The sequence below is a fragment of the Xiphophorus couchianus genome, chromosome 11, assembly GCF_001444195.1.
Source record: "Xiphophorus couchianus chromosome 11, X_couchianus-1.0, whole genome shotgun sequence".
NCBI lineage: Eukaryota > Metazoa > Chordata > Actinopteri > Cyprinodontiformes > Poeciliidae > Xiphophorus > Xiphophorus couchianus.
Window position 1 is genome coordinate 511280 of NC_040238.1, and position 22878 is coordinate 534157.

At 41.9% G+C, this 22878-nt stretch overlaps 1 protein-coding gene and 1 long non-coding RNA gene across 6 annotated transcripts in view; one reads left to right on the forward strand and one right to left on the reverse strand.

The window, feature by feature from the left end:
• Positions 1 to 7287: 7287 nt before the first annotated feature.
• Positions 7288 to 8061, reverse strand: LOC114153671 (uncharacterized). The gene is made up of 3 exons (XR_003597378.1): positions 7902 to 8061; positions 7647 to 7833; positions 7288 to 7375 (listed from the first exon to the last, which is right to left on the reverse strand). It is a non-coding gene; the product is annotated as an uncharacterized LOC114153671 (long non-coding RNA).
• A 9160-nt stretch (positions 8062 to 17221) lies between these two features.
• Positions 17222 to 22878, forward strand: part of pcdh10b (protocadherin 10b) — a 104023-nt gene continuing 98366 nt past the window's right edge. For 2 of the 5 annotated variants that reach the window (XR_003597367.1, XR_003597366.1), the window contains exons 1-3: positions 17233 to 21228; positions 22371 to 22429; positions 22576 to 22682. Coding sequence is in view for 2 of the 5 variants with exons in the window: in XM_028032352.1 (XP_027888153.1) it covers positions 18670 to 21228; positions 22371 to 22429; positions 22576 to 22682 (2725 nt within the window). In the remaining 3 variants the exon portion in view is untranslated. Of the gene's footprint in view, positions 21229 to 22370; positions 22430 to 22575; positions 22683 to 22878 lie in introns of those variants that run through there. The other 3 variants (XR_003597368.1, XM_028032353.1, XM_028032352.1) reach the window with 3 other exon arrangements.

Genomic DNA, 22878 nt, shown 5'->3' on the forward strand with positions numbered 1-22878 from the left:
TGGGTTCGATTCCCGGCCGGGGTCTGGAGTTTGCATGTTCTCCCTGTGCATGCGTGGGTTCTCTCCGGGTACTCCGGCTTCCTCCCATAGTCCAAAAACATGACTGTCAGGTCAATTGGTTTCTCTAAATTCTCCCTAGGTGTGAATGTGTGTGTGCATGGCTGTTTGTCCTGTATGTCTCTGTGTTGCCCTGCGACAGACTGGCGACCTGTCCAGGGTGTACCCCGCCTCTCGCCCGGAACGTAGCTGGAGATAGGCACCAGCAACCCTCCCGACCCCATTAGGGACAAGGGTGAACAGAAAATGGATGGAATGGATGGATGGATGGAGTTCAATGCCAGTTTCGTGACCCATGTCAGCTGTCAAACTCTATGATTGGCTGTGGTTGGAGGACCACCTTTAACCAGAAAACGTGCAGACAGTTGTTTCACTGGGGGAACAGAAAACCCTCTTTATTTACATCAGCACCACCAACAGAGGCTCTTTTCAGTCAGTATATGGTCATTAGTGTTCTATTTTCTGTATAAATTAATCTCCTCTTGTGGTGTATGCATGTTCCTATTCAGTTCTATCTGACAGTTCAAAGGTCACCTAAATCAAATAGTGTGCCCTGCTTGACAATTTATAAAGTTAGAACTAATTTCACAAAGCCAAATGCTGATGATGGAGTCAGAGAGACATAAAATAGGAGAGGGTGATCAGAACGGATGGGAATAGGGAATAGATATGTAAGGTAACTCAATTATGGAGACAATTTCTCCCCCTCCCCCTTTAGCCTGAGAGAACTAGAGCAAGAGCAGCACTTGCCTTGGTTTCAGAGGACACATGCAGTACAGAAAGCAGAGAACATTTAGAGGCGGAGACTTGTTGAGTGCTGTTAGAAAAGGAAACACAAAAAAATATTAACAAAGGTGGTTGTCTATTTACAACTTTGTCACAGGAATGTAGGCTTCTAATAAAGCTCTCCTGTCATTCACCAACCTGTTGCACCTGTGCAGATTTTGTGATGGTTTAGGAACACTGTACCCTGATAAAGTTGCATTTTTGTAGTAACTTCAATTAACTGGAAGCAGGAATCAACAACAAAGCACATATACACACTTGCAGACACATTTGTTAAAAGATAACTGTCAGTCAACTCTAACCAGATATATTATTTCTGATGTATCTTCTATCTAATTTATATATATATCCTCTTTGGTTTGGGAGTGATTTTTTTTTTACTGTTCTAGGAAAGCTAGAAAGACTTCAGTTTTTTTCTATGTATTTTTGGCCTTGTTAAAATACATTTTCAGAAAAACCTGTAGCACACAACTTTGATGTTTATCCATCAATCCATCCATTTTTGAACACCCTTGTCCCTAGTGGGATTGGGAATGGTGCTGGTGCATATCACCAGTGAACGTTTCAGGCGAGAGGTGGAGTTCACCCTGAACAGGTCGCCAATCTGTCACAGGACTACTCTGATGTTTATTTCTAACAGAAAAAGGGTTAATCCATCAGTACTGATTTGGACATTAACTCTGACTCAGTAACTGAAACCAAGTTATGTTCTCTGTATTGTAGTGGATTACAACAGCAGCAGCATTTCAATATGGAACAAAATTCATTTCTTCTCCATTTATAGCTTATAGCATCATAGCAAAAACTTAAAGCTTTATTTGTAGCTAAACTTGCTGCTTAAATGTAATACACTCATGTGAGCAACAAATGTGCACCAGATTTCAGAATTTTTGAGAAAGAAATTGAGAAGCATGTCTTATTTCCAAATTGTGCATTCTGGTTGCATTAGAATGCCTTCAGATGAGAAGCATTTAGCTTTTGTTTTATTTCTTTCTGCCAGTCCAGAATGCCACTTTTTAATTTCAGCCTGCATGAATGTTTGTAGAGTTACACTGACACCACTGATGACCCCAGATACAGCTGCAGGTAAGCAGAATTTCTTTGTAGATGCAAATTGTACACAGATTGCATTCAAAATTAAATCAGCTCAATTTCTTTTGTTTCACCCTCTTAATAATCTTAATAATACTTAAGATTATTGTCATTCAGAATGACTATGAATGTCATTCTGAAAATAATTTTGAATTTTTATGTTTTATGTATGCAGTCTGTTGTTAAAAACGTCATCTCTTTGCCGGGGCAGCAGCATCAGAACCAGGGAGCTAAAAATGCTCAAAAGCCTGATAAAGAAGGTTGGTTCTGTTCTGGGGGCAACTGGAGATGATGACGCAAAGAAGAATTCTTCATAAAATCAAGAAGATTATGGAGAATCTTGAATGTCCTCTTAATGGGACTGTCTTGGGAAGGCAGAGTATCTTCAGTCAGAGGCTTGTTCAGATTTACCATAATGCAGACTGCTACAAGAGATCTTTCATGCCAACAGCCATTACAATCTGCAATAACCCTTTGAAGAATTAATGAGTCACAACAACATTTAATTTCCCAGTTGGGATTAATAAAGTACTTTTGAATTTGAATTGAAATGAATGTTCGTCAGTTGTCATGGCAACCCTTGCTACTTCAAATTCTGACTCACCATTGGGCAGACAGAGGAACAAAGGTGGGGAGGGAGAGTGATGTGCTTTCATACCTGAGCCAGAGCTGAGACGAAGTTGTACCAAGCTGTACTGCTGAAAATTCAGCTCTCGAAGAGAGCTGGTAGTGAGATGCTTTTAGGCAAATTAATGTCCCTTACAAAAAATCCCACAATCACATGTGGTTCCCATTTTTCACATGTGGTTCACATAGTCCACAAAAATAATCACATAAAAATCACATGTCTTCACATGTGATTTCTAACAACAATTCTAAAACAGCACAAAAAAATCTGTGTCAGTTCACAATTTCTCCTTCTTTTCACTGATTATCCCAGTTGGAATTCAACTAGAGAATGAATTCAAATACTTTAGTAATCCTGGAAGGGAAATTCACATGGACAAATCAATATGTGAATTGATTTCTCTTCTCATTGAGGTTGATTTCTGACATGGTGGCAGAAATCAACCTCAATGAGAGAAATCCCAGACAGAGCACTGAACAGAGATGAGAACTGAGTGGATTTAGAATAGAATAGAATTACTTTATTCATCCCAGCAGGGAAATTATTTTGCAGTTACAGCAGCATAGAGACAAGACACACACCAACCACCACTGAGTAGCAAAGACACACACCGACCACCACTGAGTAGCAATTGTAGACAAGATAAAATAAAACTAAAAATTAACATGCTGTCAATATAAAAAGCAGCTTAGAGCAGTCCTTGCAAAGATTCAAAAAATGCAGATACAGTATGTATATGTAAATATATGTACAGCAAGTGTGCCACAGTGCAGTTGTGCGAAATTGGACTGATTAGTGCAGAACAATGATTTAGCTTTTATTGTACAGTGAGATGGCATGTGGCAGGAAGGACTTCCTGTATCTGTCCCTATGACAGCGGAGCTGGAGCAGCCTATGTGAGAAGGTGCTCCGCTGTCTGTCCACTATGTTGTGGAGAGGGTGCTGATTATTGTCCATAATAGACAGAACCTTCTTCAGTGCCCTTCTCTCCACCACAGTTTCCAGGGACTCCAGCCTTAGAAAAGTACAGAGCCAGCTTTCCTGATGATTTTGTCTAGTCTATTAGCATCGCTGGCTCTGATGCTGCTTCCCCAACACACAGCAGCAAAGAAGATGGCACCGGCAACAACACTGTGATTTGCAAATGTAACTGGGTCTATATTGTTAGTTGTATATTTTCACAAAATGTTTTCTTTAATTTATTTGTCCTCTTATACTTCTCTGTCTTTGTGTTCCTCTGTGTCTGCTATGAGGGGTTTGGTCCTCCAGCTCCGCCCTACGTTCTTCTTCTTTTGTTTGGGGTCCTCCAGCACCATTACAAATGTTAAGTTGTGTGGCAACCTGGGGTGGATTTTCTTTATTATGAAACCCAAATGTAAGATGTTAAAGTTTACGATAGGGGAGACCGACAACGCCACCTGGAATAACTCCAGGAAAATAGAATGGTAATTAAAGCTGCAAGCAGCCTCGGGCGGCCCTCGCAGCAAGCGCCGCTCCGGCCTATTGGCCACCGGGGGGGTTCCAGCCACCGCAGAAGCTCTCGCACGGTTTCCAGAGCCGCAGCCCGCTCGCCACCGCAGAAGCTGTCGCGCATTGTCCCCGCCCATCCACCGGGCGACACGCGTGAATGCGTTCGGCAGCGCTCCCCGATGACTGTCAAAAAATCTGGTGCAGATCGGTCGATGCATCGAGGAGATATAGCCGATGTATCAACTTAGGGGGCGCAGTGGATTCAAATTACATCTCAAAGCCATTGGGCTCTTTAGAGGTGAACAAAGGTCATACATATCCAGTTTGGCGCCAATCGGATGATCCATGTGTGAATTAGAGCCAAACGTATGAATATGGCGAGGGACTGATATTTGCCATTTGGCCACGCCCACACGGTTCAGCCAGCAGCAAGCATTGACAGAGCTCATCATCCAAATCATCTGCATTTGGTCAAGAGAGCCATAAACGGAGCTTTCCAAGGAAAAATATGGCACTTCCTGTTCTGAGGGGGCGGGGCTTAGATGACGTCATAATTTGATGACGTAGGATCGTCCGGCATCCCACCAGGAACACTCAGGCCAATGTTGGTGCAGCTCGGTCAAAAAATGTGGAATCCAGAGGCAAACGTATACCAACGGCGTTGCCGCCATTGAATACTCTTGGCACTTTAAAGCAAGTGAGACCAACTTCCTGTCTGTCATCCAACACAGAATCACTTTGATTAGGTCAAGAGAGCCATAGATGGAACTTTACAAGTTAAAAAAATAGCACTTCCTGTTCTGAGGGGGCGGGGCTTAGATGACGTCATAATATGATGACATAGAATTTTCAGGCATCCCACCAGGATCACTCATACCAAGTTTGGTGCAGAAGCTATCGACCGTTCACAGTAAAATATGAGACTTCCTGTTGTCAGTGGGTGTGGCCCAAGTGATGTCATCATTTGACCATTGGATATTATTGACACCCGATGATGATCAATAACTGAAAGTTTGGTGTCTCTGTGAGTTTTTGTGTTAGAAATACAAATTTTTAATTTTTTCCTGTGTATTACAAAATTGAAGTATTTCATTTGCAGGGCAATGCTGCCGTCTGGTGTCGAATTACTGAAAACGTTTCATTATTTCAGTAATTCGACACCAGAGGGCAGCATTGCCCTACAAATGATGAACATGGACTGTTTATTCTGTTTAACACAGAAGATCTCTCTCATTCGTTCTGAGGGGGCGGGGCTTAGATCACGTCATAATATGATGACATAGAATTTTCAGGCATCACACCAGGATCACTCAGGCCAAGTTTGGTGCAGCTCGGTCGAAACATGTGGAATCTAGAAGCAAACGTATGGCATCGGTGTTACAGGTCACTTCGCCATGCCGCCACACCCAGCTGCTTCATCGCAGTCGGTCAGGGCTTGAATCCACAACACACCAACATGTCTTCTGTCTCTGGACACAGTTTCATGTTGATTAGGTCAAAGGGCTAAGATAGCGACCGTTCACAGTAAAACATGACACTTCCTGTTCTCAGGGGGCGTGGCCTAAGCGATGTCATAATTTCACCACAGGGTCTTTTAGGACACCTAATGATGATCAATAACTGAAGGTTTGGTGTCTCTGTGAGTTTCTGTGCAGGATATATAAGAGTTTCGTGTTTCATGGTGAGTAGGTGAACTTTGACCCCTGGTAACTCCCCTTCAGCAAGCTCATACAGTCACCGTTTTGATAGCTTTAAATCAAACATGCCTTATGATCAGACTGACCGAGTTTGAAGCCGATCAATCGAAATCCCTAGGAGGAGTTCGATCAAATACGAAGGCTGTAAACGTCAAAATCGCGGTCAAAATCTGAACTTCAATCTAAAATGGCTGACTTCCTGTTGGGTTTCGACCATGGCTCTAAGAGACTTTTTTATACATTCTGACAAGATACACATGTGTACCAAGTTTGGTAATTCTAGGTTAAAGCATGGCTTGGGGCTGATAATTTAAAATCTCCTAGGGGGTGCTATAGAGAAATTAGGCCACGCCCACCAAATTTTGTTATGAATTCCTGTCGGTGGGTGGATAAGGATCCATCCTAGTGAGTTTGGAGCAGCTGGGCCCGAAATTGTGGAATTCAGAGCCAAACGTATGGCAACGGCGTTACAGGTCACTTCGCCACGCCGCCACACCCACCTGCTATGTCAAAGCCGGTCGGGGTTGGAATCCTCAGCACACCAACATGTCTTCTGTCTCTGGACACAGTTTCATGTTGATTAGGTCAAAGGGCTAAGATAGCGACCGTTCACAGTAAAACATGACACTTCCTGTTCTCAGGGGGCGTGGCTTAAGTGATGTCATCATTTCACCATAGGGTATTTTAGGACACCCGATGACGATCAATAACTGAAAGTTTGGTCCCTCTATGCGTTTTTGTATAGGAAATATAAGAGTTTCGTTTTTCATGGCGAGTAGGTGAACTTTGACCCCTTATAACCCACCTTCAACATGCTCCAAAACTCACCAATTTGATAACTTTAAATCAAACATGCCTTATGATCAGACTGACCAAGTTTGAAGCCGATCAATCAAAATCCCTAGGAGGAGTTCGATCAAATACGAAGGCTGTAAACGTCAAAATGGGACCTTCAATCCAAAATGGCCGACTTCCTGTGATAGTTGGCTTATAACATTAAATGTAAGTTCTGAGTCTTTTGGTGAGCTCTACAAGTGTACCAAATTTCATGTCTCTAAGATGAAGTACGTTCATACCATTGTGTCAACAGAAAATTGCTAGTTGACGCCGTTGAGCAATTTTTTTTGCAATTTTTGCGACAACCTTAAAATTCTAAATTTTTTAATTTTCTAGTCGCGACCGCCAAGCTTGGTGAGTTTTTGAATATGATAAAGCCCCCAAAAAGGCACACGAAGAGGGTGGAAGAATCGTAATAATAAACAGTACAGATACAATAGGCCTTTGCAGCGCTTTGCTGCTCGGGCCTAATAAGGACACAGGTACGTTCTACTGGAAATGAGACAAGATCCAGACAGTTCTACAAAAAATGTATTAAACTTCAATATGTTGTTTAAATTAACAACAACCTGAAATTGAATGGTTAAAACAGTGAATGCCTTTTAAATTAATGAAGTTGATTATAAAATGTTTAAATTTCAAAGGAAACTGAGGCTTACCGGTGGGGGGAAGTAGTGAGGAAAGGGGCAACATCCAGTGAAGAAAAAGGGATCACCCTGGACACTACAAAAAAAGGTGTTCCAACAAAACACACAAGACAAGACATCGCCACCTGGGATCACCACCGCCACCACAGAAGCCTCAGTCCCTAAAAGAAAGACAAAAAATGAAACAATACGAGTAAAACAGTGATATAATAGCACTACAACATTGCTCCTCATCCCGGTCGTAGTGCCATCAATGCTCCCGGCAGCGGGGGAAAGTTCATACAAATCTTTTAAAATATTTCATCGTAGGCAAAACAGCAGCGAGTGTATATCCAAATAGAATAGTCGTCAAGGATTCAGCAGGAGGCTAAAAATAGAGTAGATTATTAATACAACTGCTGATAAAAACTATAACTTACGGTAGCTGCTTACCTGTAAATTACCACACGGCCAGATAAACAGATCCACAAGTTCGCCTATGGAGCGCAGCTGTAACAAAATGCTACGTAAAGGCTTCGTTTACATGAGATGGATGTTACCTAGCCATGCTAGCGCTTACCTTCCCGGCAGCAAACAACCGAACAAATTGGTCCAGGAGTTGGAGGCACAGCAAGGGAGGCTTAACAGATCAGACCAGCTTGCATTAATTGCTACGATAAAAGCTGACAAAGAAACAGCCACGCTTACCCAGCACAGCTCAGCAAACAAAGGAAGCAGAATGAGTTGACGTCATGACGCAAGTAGTCTTGTGACAGGTAGAGACCTGCTTATATGCAGCAGCTGAAATTGGCCTTAAAGTGGCAGCGTACCATTTGTGCTGCTACAATCGTTAATTTCCTCTTCCCTTTTGTTACTCGTTCCACTGGGAAGAGGCAAGTTTTATAATCTATTGTAATCCTTTCATTTATATTGTCCAAATGTTTATTTTTTTTCTTCTGTATTAATGTTAGGTGTTTTAATATTTTCATTTGAGTTGCTGTTACGCATTTATAAGATTTGATGCATGCTAGCATTATTATTTTGTATAGATCGGGTTGGAGAACTGGAGCACATGCTACGTGCTAATGCTAATATCTCCCGATTGACAGGCTGAATAAACGGAGACCGCCTCCAAACCCAGACTCGGTGTTTTATGGGTTGTCCTATCAACACACAACGCAGAAGTCCACAGGTCACACAAAGGCAGGTGATGCCTAGGAGAAACAGTATTTACAGCGACTTATCAGTTTTAGGGATTATGCAGATGAGTGGATTTTGTCTTTGCAGCTTCTAGTATATGAACTCTTCTTCTTTTGTTTGAAAATGAAGAATGGCTATGCATAGTCAATATTTACTATCACCAGTGTGAACTAGTCATTGCAGCAGTATGGTTGGAGCATGATGTGCAGCTAACCTGCTTGTTTTCACAACCAGTCACAATACATGTAGGAGCTGTGCAGCCAAGGGAATTTCAATAACTTACTGGATAGCCAGAGACAACTGTATTGTAAATTCCATAAATTTTGTATTGTTTTAATGTATATTAAAATGGTATTACATAGGAAACACCATAAATGCTTGCTGTTCGTCTGATAATAAAGTTAATTCAATTCAGATAATAAATAGAGTTGCACTCTAGATCATTTGTATTCTTGTCTTCCTCCTTTTACTTTCCTGAGACCTTCAACCACAACTCCCTTCCCCACACTCCCAGTCTGCTCTGTCCCTCAGTCCATGTAAATTCTTGCTTTTCTCATCCTTCTCTTTTCTTACTTGCGAAGGGGAGAAAGGGTAACATTTGGACTAGTTCAAACTGTGTGTCTGAGAAAAGGCCAGCCTGACATTTTACACAGCTGCTACATTTTATTACAGACTATTTTCAATGTGTGTGTGTGGGCGTGTGTGTTACATTTGAAGGGAAAATAAAGCTTAGTGAAATATGATATGATGGGGGAATAAAAAGGAAGAATTAAATTTATAAATTGGAGAATTCTAACACCCTCCATCTGCATTCTCTCATTCCTTCAATTTCTGTCTCGTCAGTCAGATTTCTTAGTGTAAAGTCTTGATTCTTTGGCTTTATTGATCTTTTCATAGTCATATTTTCCTAATAAGTAATAAGTCACATAAAAACATGCAGATTATTTGCAGTAAATGAAACAGAAACATCCACAGAAGTATGTAATGTTAAATATTACATACTTTGTTTTTATAAACAAACTTAATATGTTTGGTTATAAAAACATATCTCAATACATGCTGCAGCCTGACAAACATCTGCTATGATCATGGAGAAGTATTTTTGTCTAATTTATAGAATTACTATGAATATTAACTTCTTTAAATATATTATTTGTCATGATTTCAGTTCTGCCTTGATGGTGCTGCTTACTTTCTCTCCCTCCTGGTGATTGCTCATTGTCTTCAGCTGTGCTGTGCTGCTTCTTATTAAACAGCTGCTCTTCCACTAAGGCCCCGTCCTAATAATTTCACCCTCGCTCCACCCTTTCGTCCTTCAAATGCGCCTTCATGTTGAAGGGTTTGAGTGCCGAGTGTGTCCCACATTCTCTACATCCGGCCTTTGCTCTGTCCATTTTGGGTCCTATTTCCACCCTTATGCAAAGTCTGCATTGATGCTGACTTCGATGAAGTGTATTACCCACAATTCATTGCTGCGTGTGATGTTTTGAGTTAATAGGGGTATTATGGCAATGTTTTGTTATTTTTTTGTTGTCTTCATAGAAACTTCAAGTATGGCAAGGCACACATTATTAACAAAAAATCTTGATATGATAAACTGAGCAGAAAAACGAAGAAATAAAAAAGAATAGTCATAAACTAACTGTGAGCAAAGTAAAACAAAATATTACAAATGCCAGACAAATTTCAAGTCATAAATTAAGCTATTAACATATTGGTAGAAAGATTGGGCTTTTGTGGTGTTGCAACAATTAAGGTAAGGTAAGGTCATTTTATTTATATAACACATTTTCAGCAGCAAAGTAATTCTAAATGTTTTACATGATTTACATAAAAATACAAGCAAAACAACAAACCAAAACAAAGACAAGGTAAAAGTATAGAACTACATATTGGTTCCCCATGTTTAATAAGAGTGGCTGCACAGTGGCGCAGTTGGTAGCACTGTTGCCTTGCAGCAAGAAGGTCCTGGGATCGATTCCCGGCCGGGGTCTTTCTGCATGGAGTTTGCATGTTCTCCCTGTGCATGCGTGGGTTCTCTCCGGGTACTCCGGCTTCCTCCCACAGTCCAAAAACATGACTGTCAGGTCAATTGGTTTCTCTAAATTCTCCCTAGGTGTGAGTGTGTGTGTGCATGGTTGTTTGTCCTGTATGTCTCTGTGTTGCCCTGCGACAGACTGGCGACCTGTCCAGGGTGTACCCCGCCTCTCGCCTGGAACGTAGCTGGTGATGGGCACCAGCAACCCTCCCGACCCCATTAGGGACAAGGGTGAACAGAAAATGGATGGATGGATGGATGGATGGATGTTTAATAAGAATAAGTAGTCCATAATTTATAAACTAGGGTTCTCCATGTTTGATTATATAATGTAGATGGTACTTTTAAAGTTTGTTCTAAATTTGTAATCTAACAGGAGTTTCTCTAGATGTTGCTCCAATATTAAAAGTGTAATCCTAAATGTTGATCTAAGGTAATGAGTAGTTCCTCTAATATTAATGAACATTCTTTGATGTAGAATCAAACCTTCTTATACTACTTCTCACTGTTCCTGAGTGTCTTCAACTCATCCTGTAGATGACATTTATTTCCATGTATGTTAACTCTTGTCCACTTCAGCTCTGCTCGCTGATGTCCTACATATCATCCATTTTGGAGCTGCAGCTGGTTTTCACACCAACCCAGGATGTATCAAGTCACTTCCTTTGTGAAAGATTGTGCCAAGATGATCACTAATGGAAGTCCACATGAACCTAAATTATAGTAGTCAATCACAGTCAAAGAAGATCCCACAACAGAAGAATGAGGAGGAAAGACCTTATTCTGAATTTGACAACTTTCTAACATTGGGAATTGAAGACACCATTAGGAAGAAGAAATGTAGTGATTTCTCTAGGCAGAAAAGGCATTGAGCAGATTTTCTTTGTGTGTGAATTGGGAAGTGGGGCAGTGCAGAATGAGAGTCTTCTGAGAAGTTTTTAATTACGAATAGAAAATGAGGAAGACAGACCAGAGGGGAACTTAATCTATTTATTTAGTTTTCTCTTACGTGACAATAATGCAAGGACAAGATTTGATTAATGAATGAATTTACTGTGGTACATTGATTCTAGGCTATGTGAGGAATCCACAGTGCCAGATAAAAACTGCACATGCTCAGGGAGAACATGCAAACTCCACTTAGGATGTCCCATATTTGGTAACAACCACACCTCCCTCCTAACCATGGAACACTTTGTAAAAAAAAAAGCTTTATGCCAGGCTGTAAATACAGAGAGCAAGCAGAGTGTTTGGGGCAAGGGAACTATGAAGAAAGGTCAGAAAAAATAAGTCTGTTAGATATGAAGAACAACTGTAGTCATTCCATAGGTTACAACTAACTTTGCTCTTCCAAAACAGATGTGATGGAGTGCAACATCATGCTTTAAAATTGTGCCTGTTACTCTGTCTTCCTAATTTGCTGTCATGTATGAGACAGAATGGAAAGTTGAAGGTAAAGAGAACCAATAAATAAACAACAATGAACATCTTTCTATCTACAGCTCAACACAGCAAGAAGCTGATTCTAAAACAGGTAAAGGCATAGACATCTTTATTTTTGCTGATAGGATGCAGCTAATTTGAGGAAAGGGTTTCTGTCACCTTAAGATTGGCAAATATATAAGTGAAATATGATTTAATTCTACTGAAGTCAGGAAACCTCTTTTATTTTAGATTTTCTCTAAAAGGCAGATCTTCTTTCTCCAGTGTCATATGGTGAGAGGTAGAGCTCACCTTCCATCACATGCAATGGTTTGAGCTACTGGGAGGAATATATCGAGTACCTGGACAAAACTCATGTATGTGCATAAAGAACATGAATACTCCACACAGACTGGCTTTGTTTTCTTCTTTGTCTTCATGAACAAGAAATGCCTTCAAATAAATAAACTCAGTAATTCTAGTTTCGAGTTAACTAATTCCTGGGCTATAAAATGTTGATACCCACAGATGTGTTTGCAGCAAAAACCATATGTGCACAATAATGCTTTTGAGAGGAACATTATCGATTTTGGTCAATTTCATTTTAATTTGTACCATATTAAAATGAAAGTGGAAAAAAGAGAATACTTTGTGCTGTACATATAGTAACATTTTTCATTTAATAAGATGTAAAGCCTTACCCTAGAAAATATAAACACTGTTAACCTGCATTGGCTCCATATGTTGAGGGGCCAAATTTGTACCATTCCTGAAATGCAGTGTAAGAACTATTCCTTGACCTGTGGAGGTGGGAGGTCCAGTGGAGTTAGTGATCTGTGAGGGATGGGTCACTCTACTCCAGAGTCTGATCTAGTGATGTGACTTTCACAAGAGAACCGATTCTTTTGATTCTGCTCTTCACCGTAAATGACAGGTCTCAGTCAGTTCTTTTTTGTTTTTTACAACATTGCTTGCTTACAGTGCTCTGCAGTAACTGTTATTATTCTATTTAATTTCAAACATATATTCATTTAATTTGCGAATAAATAAAATAGATGGAAGGGCTACTTGTATGATCACAAATCTCATCCTCATTGCTCACCGTTTGTTTTCATCTCATCTCATGGCAGAGATGTGCTACACTGTCTTCCTGCAGGAGCATAGAGGATGAGGACCGTCATGATGCGCTCGCTTCTCTTTGGTTCTTCTTGCTTGTTTCTCTTTACTTAATGTTTATAGGTAAGCGTTGTTCATCATTAGTGTGTTGCCTTAATTGTAATGATTGTGCAGACGAGGATTTGTGTTACTGCCACAGCAACTCGAGTCCACTTCTTTCCTCTATTGCTTGTTAAATTTAGATTTATTTTGTTTCTATCTTACAAATAGCACTAAAATGTTATTAATACACATAACTCTTATGAAAAGTAAATTGGTATTTTGAAACGGGTGGAAATATATACAGTATATACAGTATATATAATAAATAAATTCCCTTCTCACCCACCGCGGGTGGTTCTTATCCTCTGAGCTCGGGTCCTCTACCAGAGGCCTGGGAGCTTGAGGGTTCTGCGCAGTATCTTGGCTGTGCCAAGGACCGCACATTTTTGGACTGCGATGTCTGATGTTGTTCCTGGGATCTGTTGTAGCCATTGGTCCAGTTTGGGGGTGACTGCCCCGAGGGCCCCGATGACCACAGGCACCACTGTGGTCTTCACCTTCCAGGCCCTCTCCAGTTCCTCCCTGAGGCCCTGGTATTTCTTTAGTTTCTTGTGCTCCTTTTTCCTGATGTTGCAGGAAAATACCAAGCAGTCGCTTGGTATTGCTACATCTACCACAACGGCTTTCCTCTGTTGTTTATCCACCACGACAATGTCTGGTTGGTTCGCCATTACCATTTTGTCTGTCTGGATCTGAAAGTCCCACAGGATCTTAGCTCTGGCGTTCTCCGCCACCTTTGGGGGTGTTTCCCACTTTGATCTCGGGGTTTCCAGTCCATATTCTGCACGGATATTTCTGTACACTATGCCTGCAACTTGGTTATGTCGTTCCATGTCATGGTTATGTCTTTCCCTGCCAGTATCTTGCACCCTGCTGTTATGTGCTGGACTGCCTCAGGGGCCTCCTTGCACAACCTACACCTTGGGTCTTGTCTGGTGTGGTAGATCTGGGCCTCTATTGCTCTGGTGTTTAGGGCCTGTTCCTGGGCGGCCAGGATGAGGGCCTCTGTGCTGTCCTTGAGTCCAGCTTTTTCCAGCCATTGGTAGGATTTACTGATATCAGCCACTTGGGTTATTTGCTGGTGGTACATCCCATGCATGTTGTCCTCTCATGATGGTATCTCTGGCACCTCAACCTCCGTTCCCTGTTGTCTGAGACATTCACTGAGCACATTGTCTGTTGAGGCTTTGTCCCTGATGTATTTATGGATCTTAGTTGTTTCGTCCTGGACTGTGGTTCTCACACTCACTAGTCCTCTGCCTCCTTCCTTGCGGCTCGTGTACAGTCTCAGGGTGCTGGATTTGGGATGGAACCCTCCATGCATTGTTAGTAGTTTTCTAGTCTTAATATCCGTGGCTTTTATCTCCTCCTTTGGCCAGCTAATTATTCCAGCAGGGTATCTGATTCCTGGCAGGGCATAGCTGTTTATCGCACGGATTTTGTTCTTGCCATTGAGCTGGCTTCTCAGGACTTGCCTTATTCGTTGGAGGTATTTAGCTGTGGCTCCTTTCCTTGTGACCTCATCGAGGTTGCCATTTGCTTGTGGTATACCTAGGTACTTGTAACTGTCCTCTATGTCTGCTATTGTTCCTTCTGGGAGTGAGACCCCTTCTGTGCGGATGACCTTCCCCCTCTTTGTGATCAGCCGACCACACTTCTCTAGTCCGAATGACATCCCAATGTCCGTGGGATATACATATAACTGCTCCTATACGCTCCTAATGATGATTCATCTTAATTTATGTCACAAATGATTTTGTTGTTTAATCACCATTGCAAAAGAAATTGGCTTTTTGGCATGTGATTTTAATTGCACAACTAACACATAAATGTCCTCCTCTGCAAAATTCTCAAACCCAAAAGCTTCAGCTGCCCTTTATAATGTAAGTTCAGACACTGGTCTGATAGACATTTAAATCCTAAAGTAAGGGACTATACATTTTATCCACATCCCCATAACCTTCTGCAGGTTAGATTATTTTTTTCTCTCCAAGGAATTTTTGCATTTTATTTGGCGCTGTAACACAAAGCTTATTGTTTTATCGGACCATACACCAGGGTTTTAGGTGTAAATTCATTATTTTGTGTGTGTCAATGTGCTGTTTACTCTGCTGTCCTTCGACAGTTTGACACTCTACCTTAAGTCATATGTGGGATTGTCTATATTTTGTGTATGCAGGCTGTGCAGACATTGCAGGCCTCTGTGTTGATTTGGGACAGGTTGTTTTTGTTTGCTTTTGTAATTTGTTTACATAAAGTTCTGGAAATCAATAAAATGAAATTGAAAAAAAGAAAATTAACAAAACTGCTGGTGAGTGATATGATTTTAGAACAGAATTGAATTACTACATATGTGGTACTCCGGCTCTGAATTGGATAAAATTATTCTGACAGTTAAGGACTGCAAAGAAGACTTATAAAATAACAATAATTAAACAAATTGTGTTTTGACATAAAACTTTACTGTTAACAGAATTATCTGCCAGTGCAGTAAGAGGAATTTACTTAGAATTTTGTAAAAATAAAAGCAAATACAAAATAGAAATAAAAATGGAGTAACACTTGCAGTTTTGTGCTCCTAGAAATGTCACTTCATTGGTAAATGTTTAAAATTCTATCTTTCATAATGAAACTAAGAAACTACATTTTGATATACTTTTTCTTTTTATGGAGTTATTTGTTGTAATTGGGATAAAAAATCTTATAAATAAATACAATTTTAAATTTGGAAGAAATAATTTTCAAAACTCAAAAAGTGGGAAGATAGCACTAGTGGGATGAGCCTTTATTACAACTGTGGCTTGCTTTATTACCAGATATACTTAAAATTAGGACATATAAGTGGAAAGATCAATATGGAATATTTGAGAAAATGTCAAAAGTCTAAAAAGGTTTTAGTAGATAAAATCCTAAACATGATGTGTCAAAATAAAATTCTTAATTCACATCTGTTTAACAAATACAGAGACTCTTATTTGCAATGTGTCTTCAAGTGAAATAAACTGGTTTTCTTTTAAAAGAAGAAAACACAGAGGGAGATATTATACAGATAAAACTTAAAATTTAAAACATTTAATATTCTGTATTGAACCTTGGACTGCTGATTTGGAAAACTTCTGAAACACCTCAAAATATCTTTCGTCTTTCAACAATTATCCTATAAATAATAACATAGACTCTGGTGATTCCAAATTGATCATCTGACCATATCTTCAGGGGGAAAAGGAATATGTCCTCATGCCATGCCAAATTCTATACAAAAAATGGGTTACTGGATTTGACAAAGGAATTGGAATTAAAATTCTGGTATTTCCGGAAACTTGTTTGGAAAATGGAGAAACAAAATGATAAATGGAGTCATAAAAATCAAAGTCCTGAGTCCACCACCAGAAGACCAGATGGATGTAAGACACACAATGTTATAACAACTAACTATTTGTGTGCAGGTGGCCTGGGAGGTGTCTGAGAAACGGTTTGGTGGATCCAACCTGGACCAACTGGGCCTGAGTTCTCCCCTAGAATACCAACTTAGCACTGTTGATAGAGATTATGATTTCAATCTAGTAGTTTTGGGTCAGATCAACACACCTCACCAGGTTGATTGTCATGGATAAACGATTCTGTGTTTTTCCTCCATCTCTTTTAGATGCTTGTACACATGTGTGGTTAAGGAAATGACTTCATAAGAGAATGGCGTAGCTTTGAAGAGGCCTAGAAAATGAATCAGAAACTGCTGTTTGGGGACATTTTCTGAGTTTTCCATAAGTAAGCATGGCGATGTACCAGAGCTGTAACAGTAAACTATTTCTCTGTTGTCCTAAAACAATGCTATCACTTATTTGGGTTTAATAAACTAGACTGATGATTTTAACCCAGTTTTCATATTTATTCAAGACGATTCCTCCCCCAAAAAGAGTCCAGGGCAACAAAAAGGAAAACTCTCCTGTTACAGAAACTAACATTCAGAAAACCCAAATAAAAAAAAAACCAACAAAAAAACAAAACAATAAATAGCAGTCGTCTAGTGAATCATGAAAGGTAAAAAAGTGAATGGCAGTTGTGTTTCTCTACTAGTAGTTTCTCTACTACTGGAAAAACTACTGTTTTTCATTCTTTCATTCTTCCTTTGTGTATAAATTTAAAATAAAAAAACAGCAGAGAAAGATTGCACATGTATATGTATAAAAGGGTAAATACCACATTTGATTAGTTTCCAAAATAATATAAAGTGACCTTTATCAGATGCTTGGATGGTGAAATAAATGTGAAAAGGTTAAAAGATAGCTGCTAGTAAATATTAAACTAGCACAGGTTTGGAATGCTAATAGAGCGATGCAGAGTTAGAGGTGACTACTTAAAATCTTTTAGGAACTCATTCCATTAGCGTGCTTTTTATTTTCACCGTACATTTTCTCTTGGAATGAGAGCCAGGTGGCTGAAACATGAAAACTATGTCACTCTAAAATAAATACATACAAAAGTCACAGTGCTGATTGGTGTTTTCCTTCTTTTTAACGATGGTGTCAGTTTTTAGTACTACACATATAAAGTATCAGTCTACGTGTTAAAATAACCAGAATCACAATAAACATAATTTGTCAGGTGGGTTTTTAAATCACTGCCTGGTTAAAGTGTTCGCCGCAAGGGGTCGCATGCGTTCCGCGAATAAGAGTGTCTGCTTGCCTCTCTGTGCTGCTGCTGTGTGGCTGGTTGAGAAATAATAACGTCAAGACTGTTGGGTGTAATTATAGAGCACAGCCTTGAGAGCAGCACATGAATGGCGAATGATTCACTGCATGCATATCACAACATTTGCATGCATTAACCCGGATCGCCCAGCATATCCTTGGGCTCACAAAGGCCCTGCCACCGTGTCAACAAGTGCTGAACTCACTCTGATCACACTCTGCTCCATTAGTAGTGTCAGGAGGAGGGCCTCAATTTGTCAGCTTATCACTAGATTTCTGTAAATGTTAACTTCAGCTTCAAGATGTCTATTTTTTATGCGTCTTAAGGGAAACATTCCGAGGTAAAGAGAGACAGAGAAGCAGTGAGTGAGAGGCTGGCCAAACGGACTCTGACAGGCAGGCCCAGAGACCAATCAGGAGAGAGCCTTCAGTGTAAATTCCAGCCGCGGGGACGCGGGGGGAGGCGCGATGCGGAGGAAAAAGCAAATAGTTGAGTGAACAGCATCAGTACAGAGTGAAGAAGACTACATAGAGGCAGCGAGGCATCATCAGCAGAGACCGAGTAAAAACAGTGTGATTAGTTTTTCTGTCTGGGTCCATGGATGTGAAGAGGGCACACTCCTGTCTGCTCCGTGGATTACAGGCTGAGTGAAGATGCGCACAGCTTTGCTGGAAGCTTCAGGACGCCTATGAACAACCAGACAGTGGAGCTCCGAAATAACTGAGTTTATACAGCATTCTCCAAAAGACCCAAATGTCTCTTTTTTAAAGGGACTGCATATTCCAGACGCCTTCCTTGTTTTTGGACTTTGACGCACTGTGGAGAGTTTCACTTGCTGGCTGAAGTGGCCGGAGAATGTTGAGATTTTTTGTCTTCATCAGAAGACAGTGAGATTAATGCTTATTGCTGATGTATTTATTTCTTTTTTACCCAAGTGCACTTGTTTTTCCGGTCATGATTGTGGTTTTGATAGCGCTGTGTTTTACGGATGGAGCGCTCTCTCAGATCCGCTACTCTGTCCCGGAGGAGGCAGAGCATGGCACGCTGGTGGGGAACATCGCTGAAGACCTGGGGCTGGACCTTACCAAACTGGCCTCCCGGCGATTCCAGGTAGTGCCTAGTTCCAGAACGCCATATCTGGAAGTGAACCTCGAGAACGGCGTCCTGTTCGTTAATGAGAAAATCGATAGGGAGCAAATCTGCAAGCAGAGTGCCAGCTGCCAGCTCAACATGGAGGTGTTCTTGGAGAACCCACTGGAGCTGTTCAGAGTCGAAATTGAAGTGGTGGACATTAACGACAACCCACCGAGCTTCCCGGAGACAGACATCACGGTGGAAATCTCAGAGAGCGCAACCCCTGGCACCCGGTTCCCTTTGGAGAGTGCGTTCGACCCGGACGTGGGCTCCAACGCGTTGCGCACATATGATATCACAACCAACAATTACTTTTACCTGGACGTGCAGACCCAAACCGACGGAAATAAATTTGCAGAACTTGTCCTGGAGAAGCCTCTGGACAGGGAGCAGCAGGCAGCGCACAGGTACGTGCTCACTGCGGTGGACGGCGGACAGCCTCCTCGGACCGGCACCGCGCTGCTGGTAGTCAAAGTGTTGGACTCTAACGATAATGTGCCGGTGTTTGAGCAGCCCGTCTACACGGTGAGTCTCTCGGAGAACGTACCGGTGGGCACGCTGGTCATCCAGCTGAACGCCACCGACCTAGATGAGGGACTGAACGGGGAAATAGTTTACTCCTTCAGCAACCACATCTCCAGTCGCGTTAAGGAGCTGTTCGGCATAGACCCGCGGACCGGGCGCATCGAAGTCCGTGGGGAGGTGGATTTCGAAGAGAGCAGCCTCTATCAGATCTTTGTCCAGGCTAAGGACCTCGGGCCAAACGCCGTACCCGCGCATTGTAAAGTGTTGGTCAAAGTGGCGGACGTGAACGACAACGCACCGGAAATCACCTTCAGCACTGTCACGGAGTCCGTGAGTGAAAAAGCCGCTCCCGGTACCGTCATTGCCCTGTTAAGTGTGACGGACCGTGACGCAGAGGAGAACGGACAGATCCACGTGGAAATCCTGGGTGATGTACCGTTCAAATTAAAGTCCTCTTTCAGGAATTACTTCACCATAGTGACTGATGGGCTCCTGAACCGGGAGCAGGCAGACTCCTACTCCGTGACCGTGGTGGCGCGGGATAAAGGAACTCCTTCGCTGGCTTCTAGTAAGTCCATCCGCGTCCAGGTGTCAGATGAAAACGACAATGCGCCCACTTTCACTCAATCCGTTTATGATGTGTATGTGACAGAGAACAACGTACCAGGAGCGTACATTCACGCTGTAACGGCCCTGGACCATGATATAGGGCAAAACGCTCTCATTACTTACTCCATCTTAGAGTGTGACATTCAGGGCATGTCAGTTAAAACCTATGTGTCTATCAACGAGGAGACAGGATACCTTTACGCACTCAGGTCTTTTGATTATGAGCAGCTAAAAGATTTCACCTTTATGGTCAGGGCCAAGGACTCCGGTGCCCCTGAGCTTTCCTCTAATGCAACTGTCAAAGTCATAATTGTTGATCAGAATGATAATGCGCCCCTGGTACTTGCGCCCCTGGGGAAAAATGGGACTGTGAAGGAGCCCCTTCCTCGCTCCGCTGAGCCAGGCTACCTGGTGACTCGTGTTGTGGCCATGGATGCAGATGATGGTGAGAATGCCCGCCTGTCCTACAGCATTCAGAGGGGTAACGACAACGGGATGTTTAGGATGGACTGGAGGACTGGTGAACTCAGGACCGCAAGGCGGGTGTCAGCTAAGCGAGACCCCCACCAGCAGTATGACCTGGTGATTGAGGTGAGAGACCATGGCCAGCCTCCATTGTCCTCCAGTGCCAGCATACTGGTGATGCTGGTAGACAGCATGGCTGAAGGCCGGGGTGTGGGAGACAAAGTGGGCACCAGCAAGGCCAAAGATGGTGCTTTGGACCTCACCCTCATCCTAATCATTGCCCTCGGTTCTGTGTCCTTCATCTTCCTCCTTGTAATGATTGTGCTGGCCGTGCGCTGCCAGAAGGACAAAAAGCTCAACATTTATACCTGCCTAACTAGTGACTGCTGTCTTGGATGCAGCTCCTGCTGCTCACGGCAGGGTAGATCCCGCAAGAAAAAGCTCAGCAAGGCGGACATCATGCTTGTGCAAAGCACTGTCAATGTCAGCGGGCCTGGAACGGCTCAAGTCCCTGTGGAGGAGTCTGGGAGCTTCGGTTCCCACCATCAAAACCAGAACTATTGCTATCAGGTATGTCTGACTCCAGAGTCTGCCAAAACTGACCTCATGTTCCTAAAGCCGTGTAGTCCATCTAGGAGCACAGACACCGATCACAACCCGTGTGGTGCCATAGGGTCAGGGTACACAGACCAGCAGCCTGACATCATATCAAACGGCAGCATTTTATCAAACGAGGTAAGAGTCCCTCTCTTTCCTATGACTGAATTTCCCCTTCCATTAAGAGAGCATTAACATGCTGAAAACCCGTTGCAGAAACTGGACTTCTTGTTTTCGGATGTGATTCTTTATATTAATCACATGCAGGAGCCAGTAAGTTGCTGGAGTTACAGTTTGTTGATAAGGCGTAATACAGCAGTACATCATAGGATGGTGTCTTCTGGCAGATTTTAGGGCAGGACAGAAAAACAGTGTTTGTCTGTTGCAGGGGAGGTCTGCACCGAACATTTAATGTGTGCTTGTTTTTTACTCCTCATCTTTAAAACTATATTGTCCGTGCATGGGGGTCTCTTACATCCATAAAACATACAGCTCTGCAGAAAACTCTGAGGCCACTGCAAGCCGTCCCTAATCAGTACCTCTACACAGCTGATCCCAATAATGATGTGAAAGACTGAAAATCAGGGTTATTCCACCAAGCATTATTTTATGAACACTTCCAAAGTTAGAATGTTAGTGCTATGTGATATAAAAATGAATTTGAATGTGTTTGTGTTATTTCAGGTCTGAAAGTGCAGCATTTTTATTATTGTTAATTTGTCCTTTTGTAGACAAAAAAGTTCATAATGTTTATTTGGAGTTTGGGAGAAATGTCTGTAAAATAAAACAAGTTCATTTTATTCAAACACAGAGCTATAAGTAAAATAAAATCAAAGAAACAACATAATTTTGCTATTGCCTCCTATGTTTTCAGCTGTATTTGCTCAGAGGCTGCTGTTAACTGCATATAGAGCTGCGTGTGTGTGACACACATAACACACATGCTACTCTGCTACTTTGATGTAGAGTAGCATTTGCATTCTGCTAATATATCGGAATGTTGTTGAGTGGCAGCCTTGTTCTACGCTGAAGCATAGAGTCCGAACCGTGCACACACTCCACATCATATGTAAGAGAAAAGCTCCAGTTTTTACTGCCCCGATCAGTGTGACACAGTGTGTGTTGTATTGTTGCTGAAATGCATCCTTTTTTGCCTTTTTAAAACTTTTCTATATTTTTGGAGAGCTGGTTATTTCTATTTTTGATTGCTCCATTTTTCTTTAACTGTGTTACATGTAATGCTTGAGCAACAGACTGAACGCCATTCCTTCTTGTTTCAGACCAAACACCAGCGAACCGAACTCAGCTACCTGGTGGAGAGGCCGAGGCGTGTCAACAGGTAAATACAGAAAGGGCTTCCCGCTGCAGCCTGGTGCTGCTCAGGCCTTTTTCCACACCTGTTTCATCTACTAAATGCCTCATCATCATGAGACTGTACCAGAAAAGTCAGTGTTTAGATTTTGATTTGATGTTCTTTGATTTTAGCTCAGCATTCCAGGAGGCAGATCTGGTCAGCTCTAAAGACAGTGGCCACGGAGATAGCGAGCAAGGAGACAGTGACCACGATGCCACAAATCGAGGACATTCCTCTGGTAAGATCAGTGTGCCTCACCTTTTTCTTCAGCCATTTTATTTGAATGTTTTGTGCTGGAAGTTAAAGGAGCAAATGAGTTGCTCTCAGGTTTGAGTAAGACAGAGTAGGGTTTGCTGATTTGCATGTGGTTGCTATGCAGTGTGTCTCCAGAAGCAGACTGCTGCCTGCCCCTCCAGCCTGAAACTGAGCGAGGC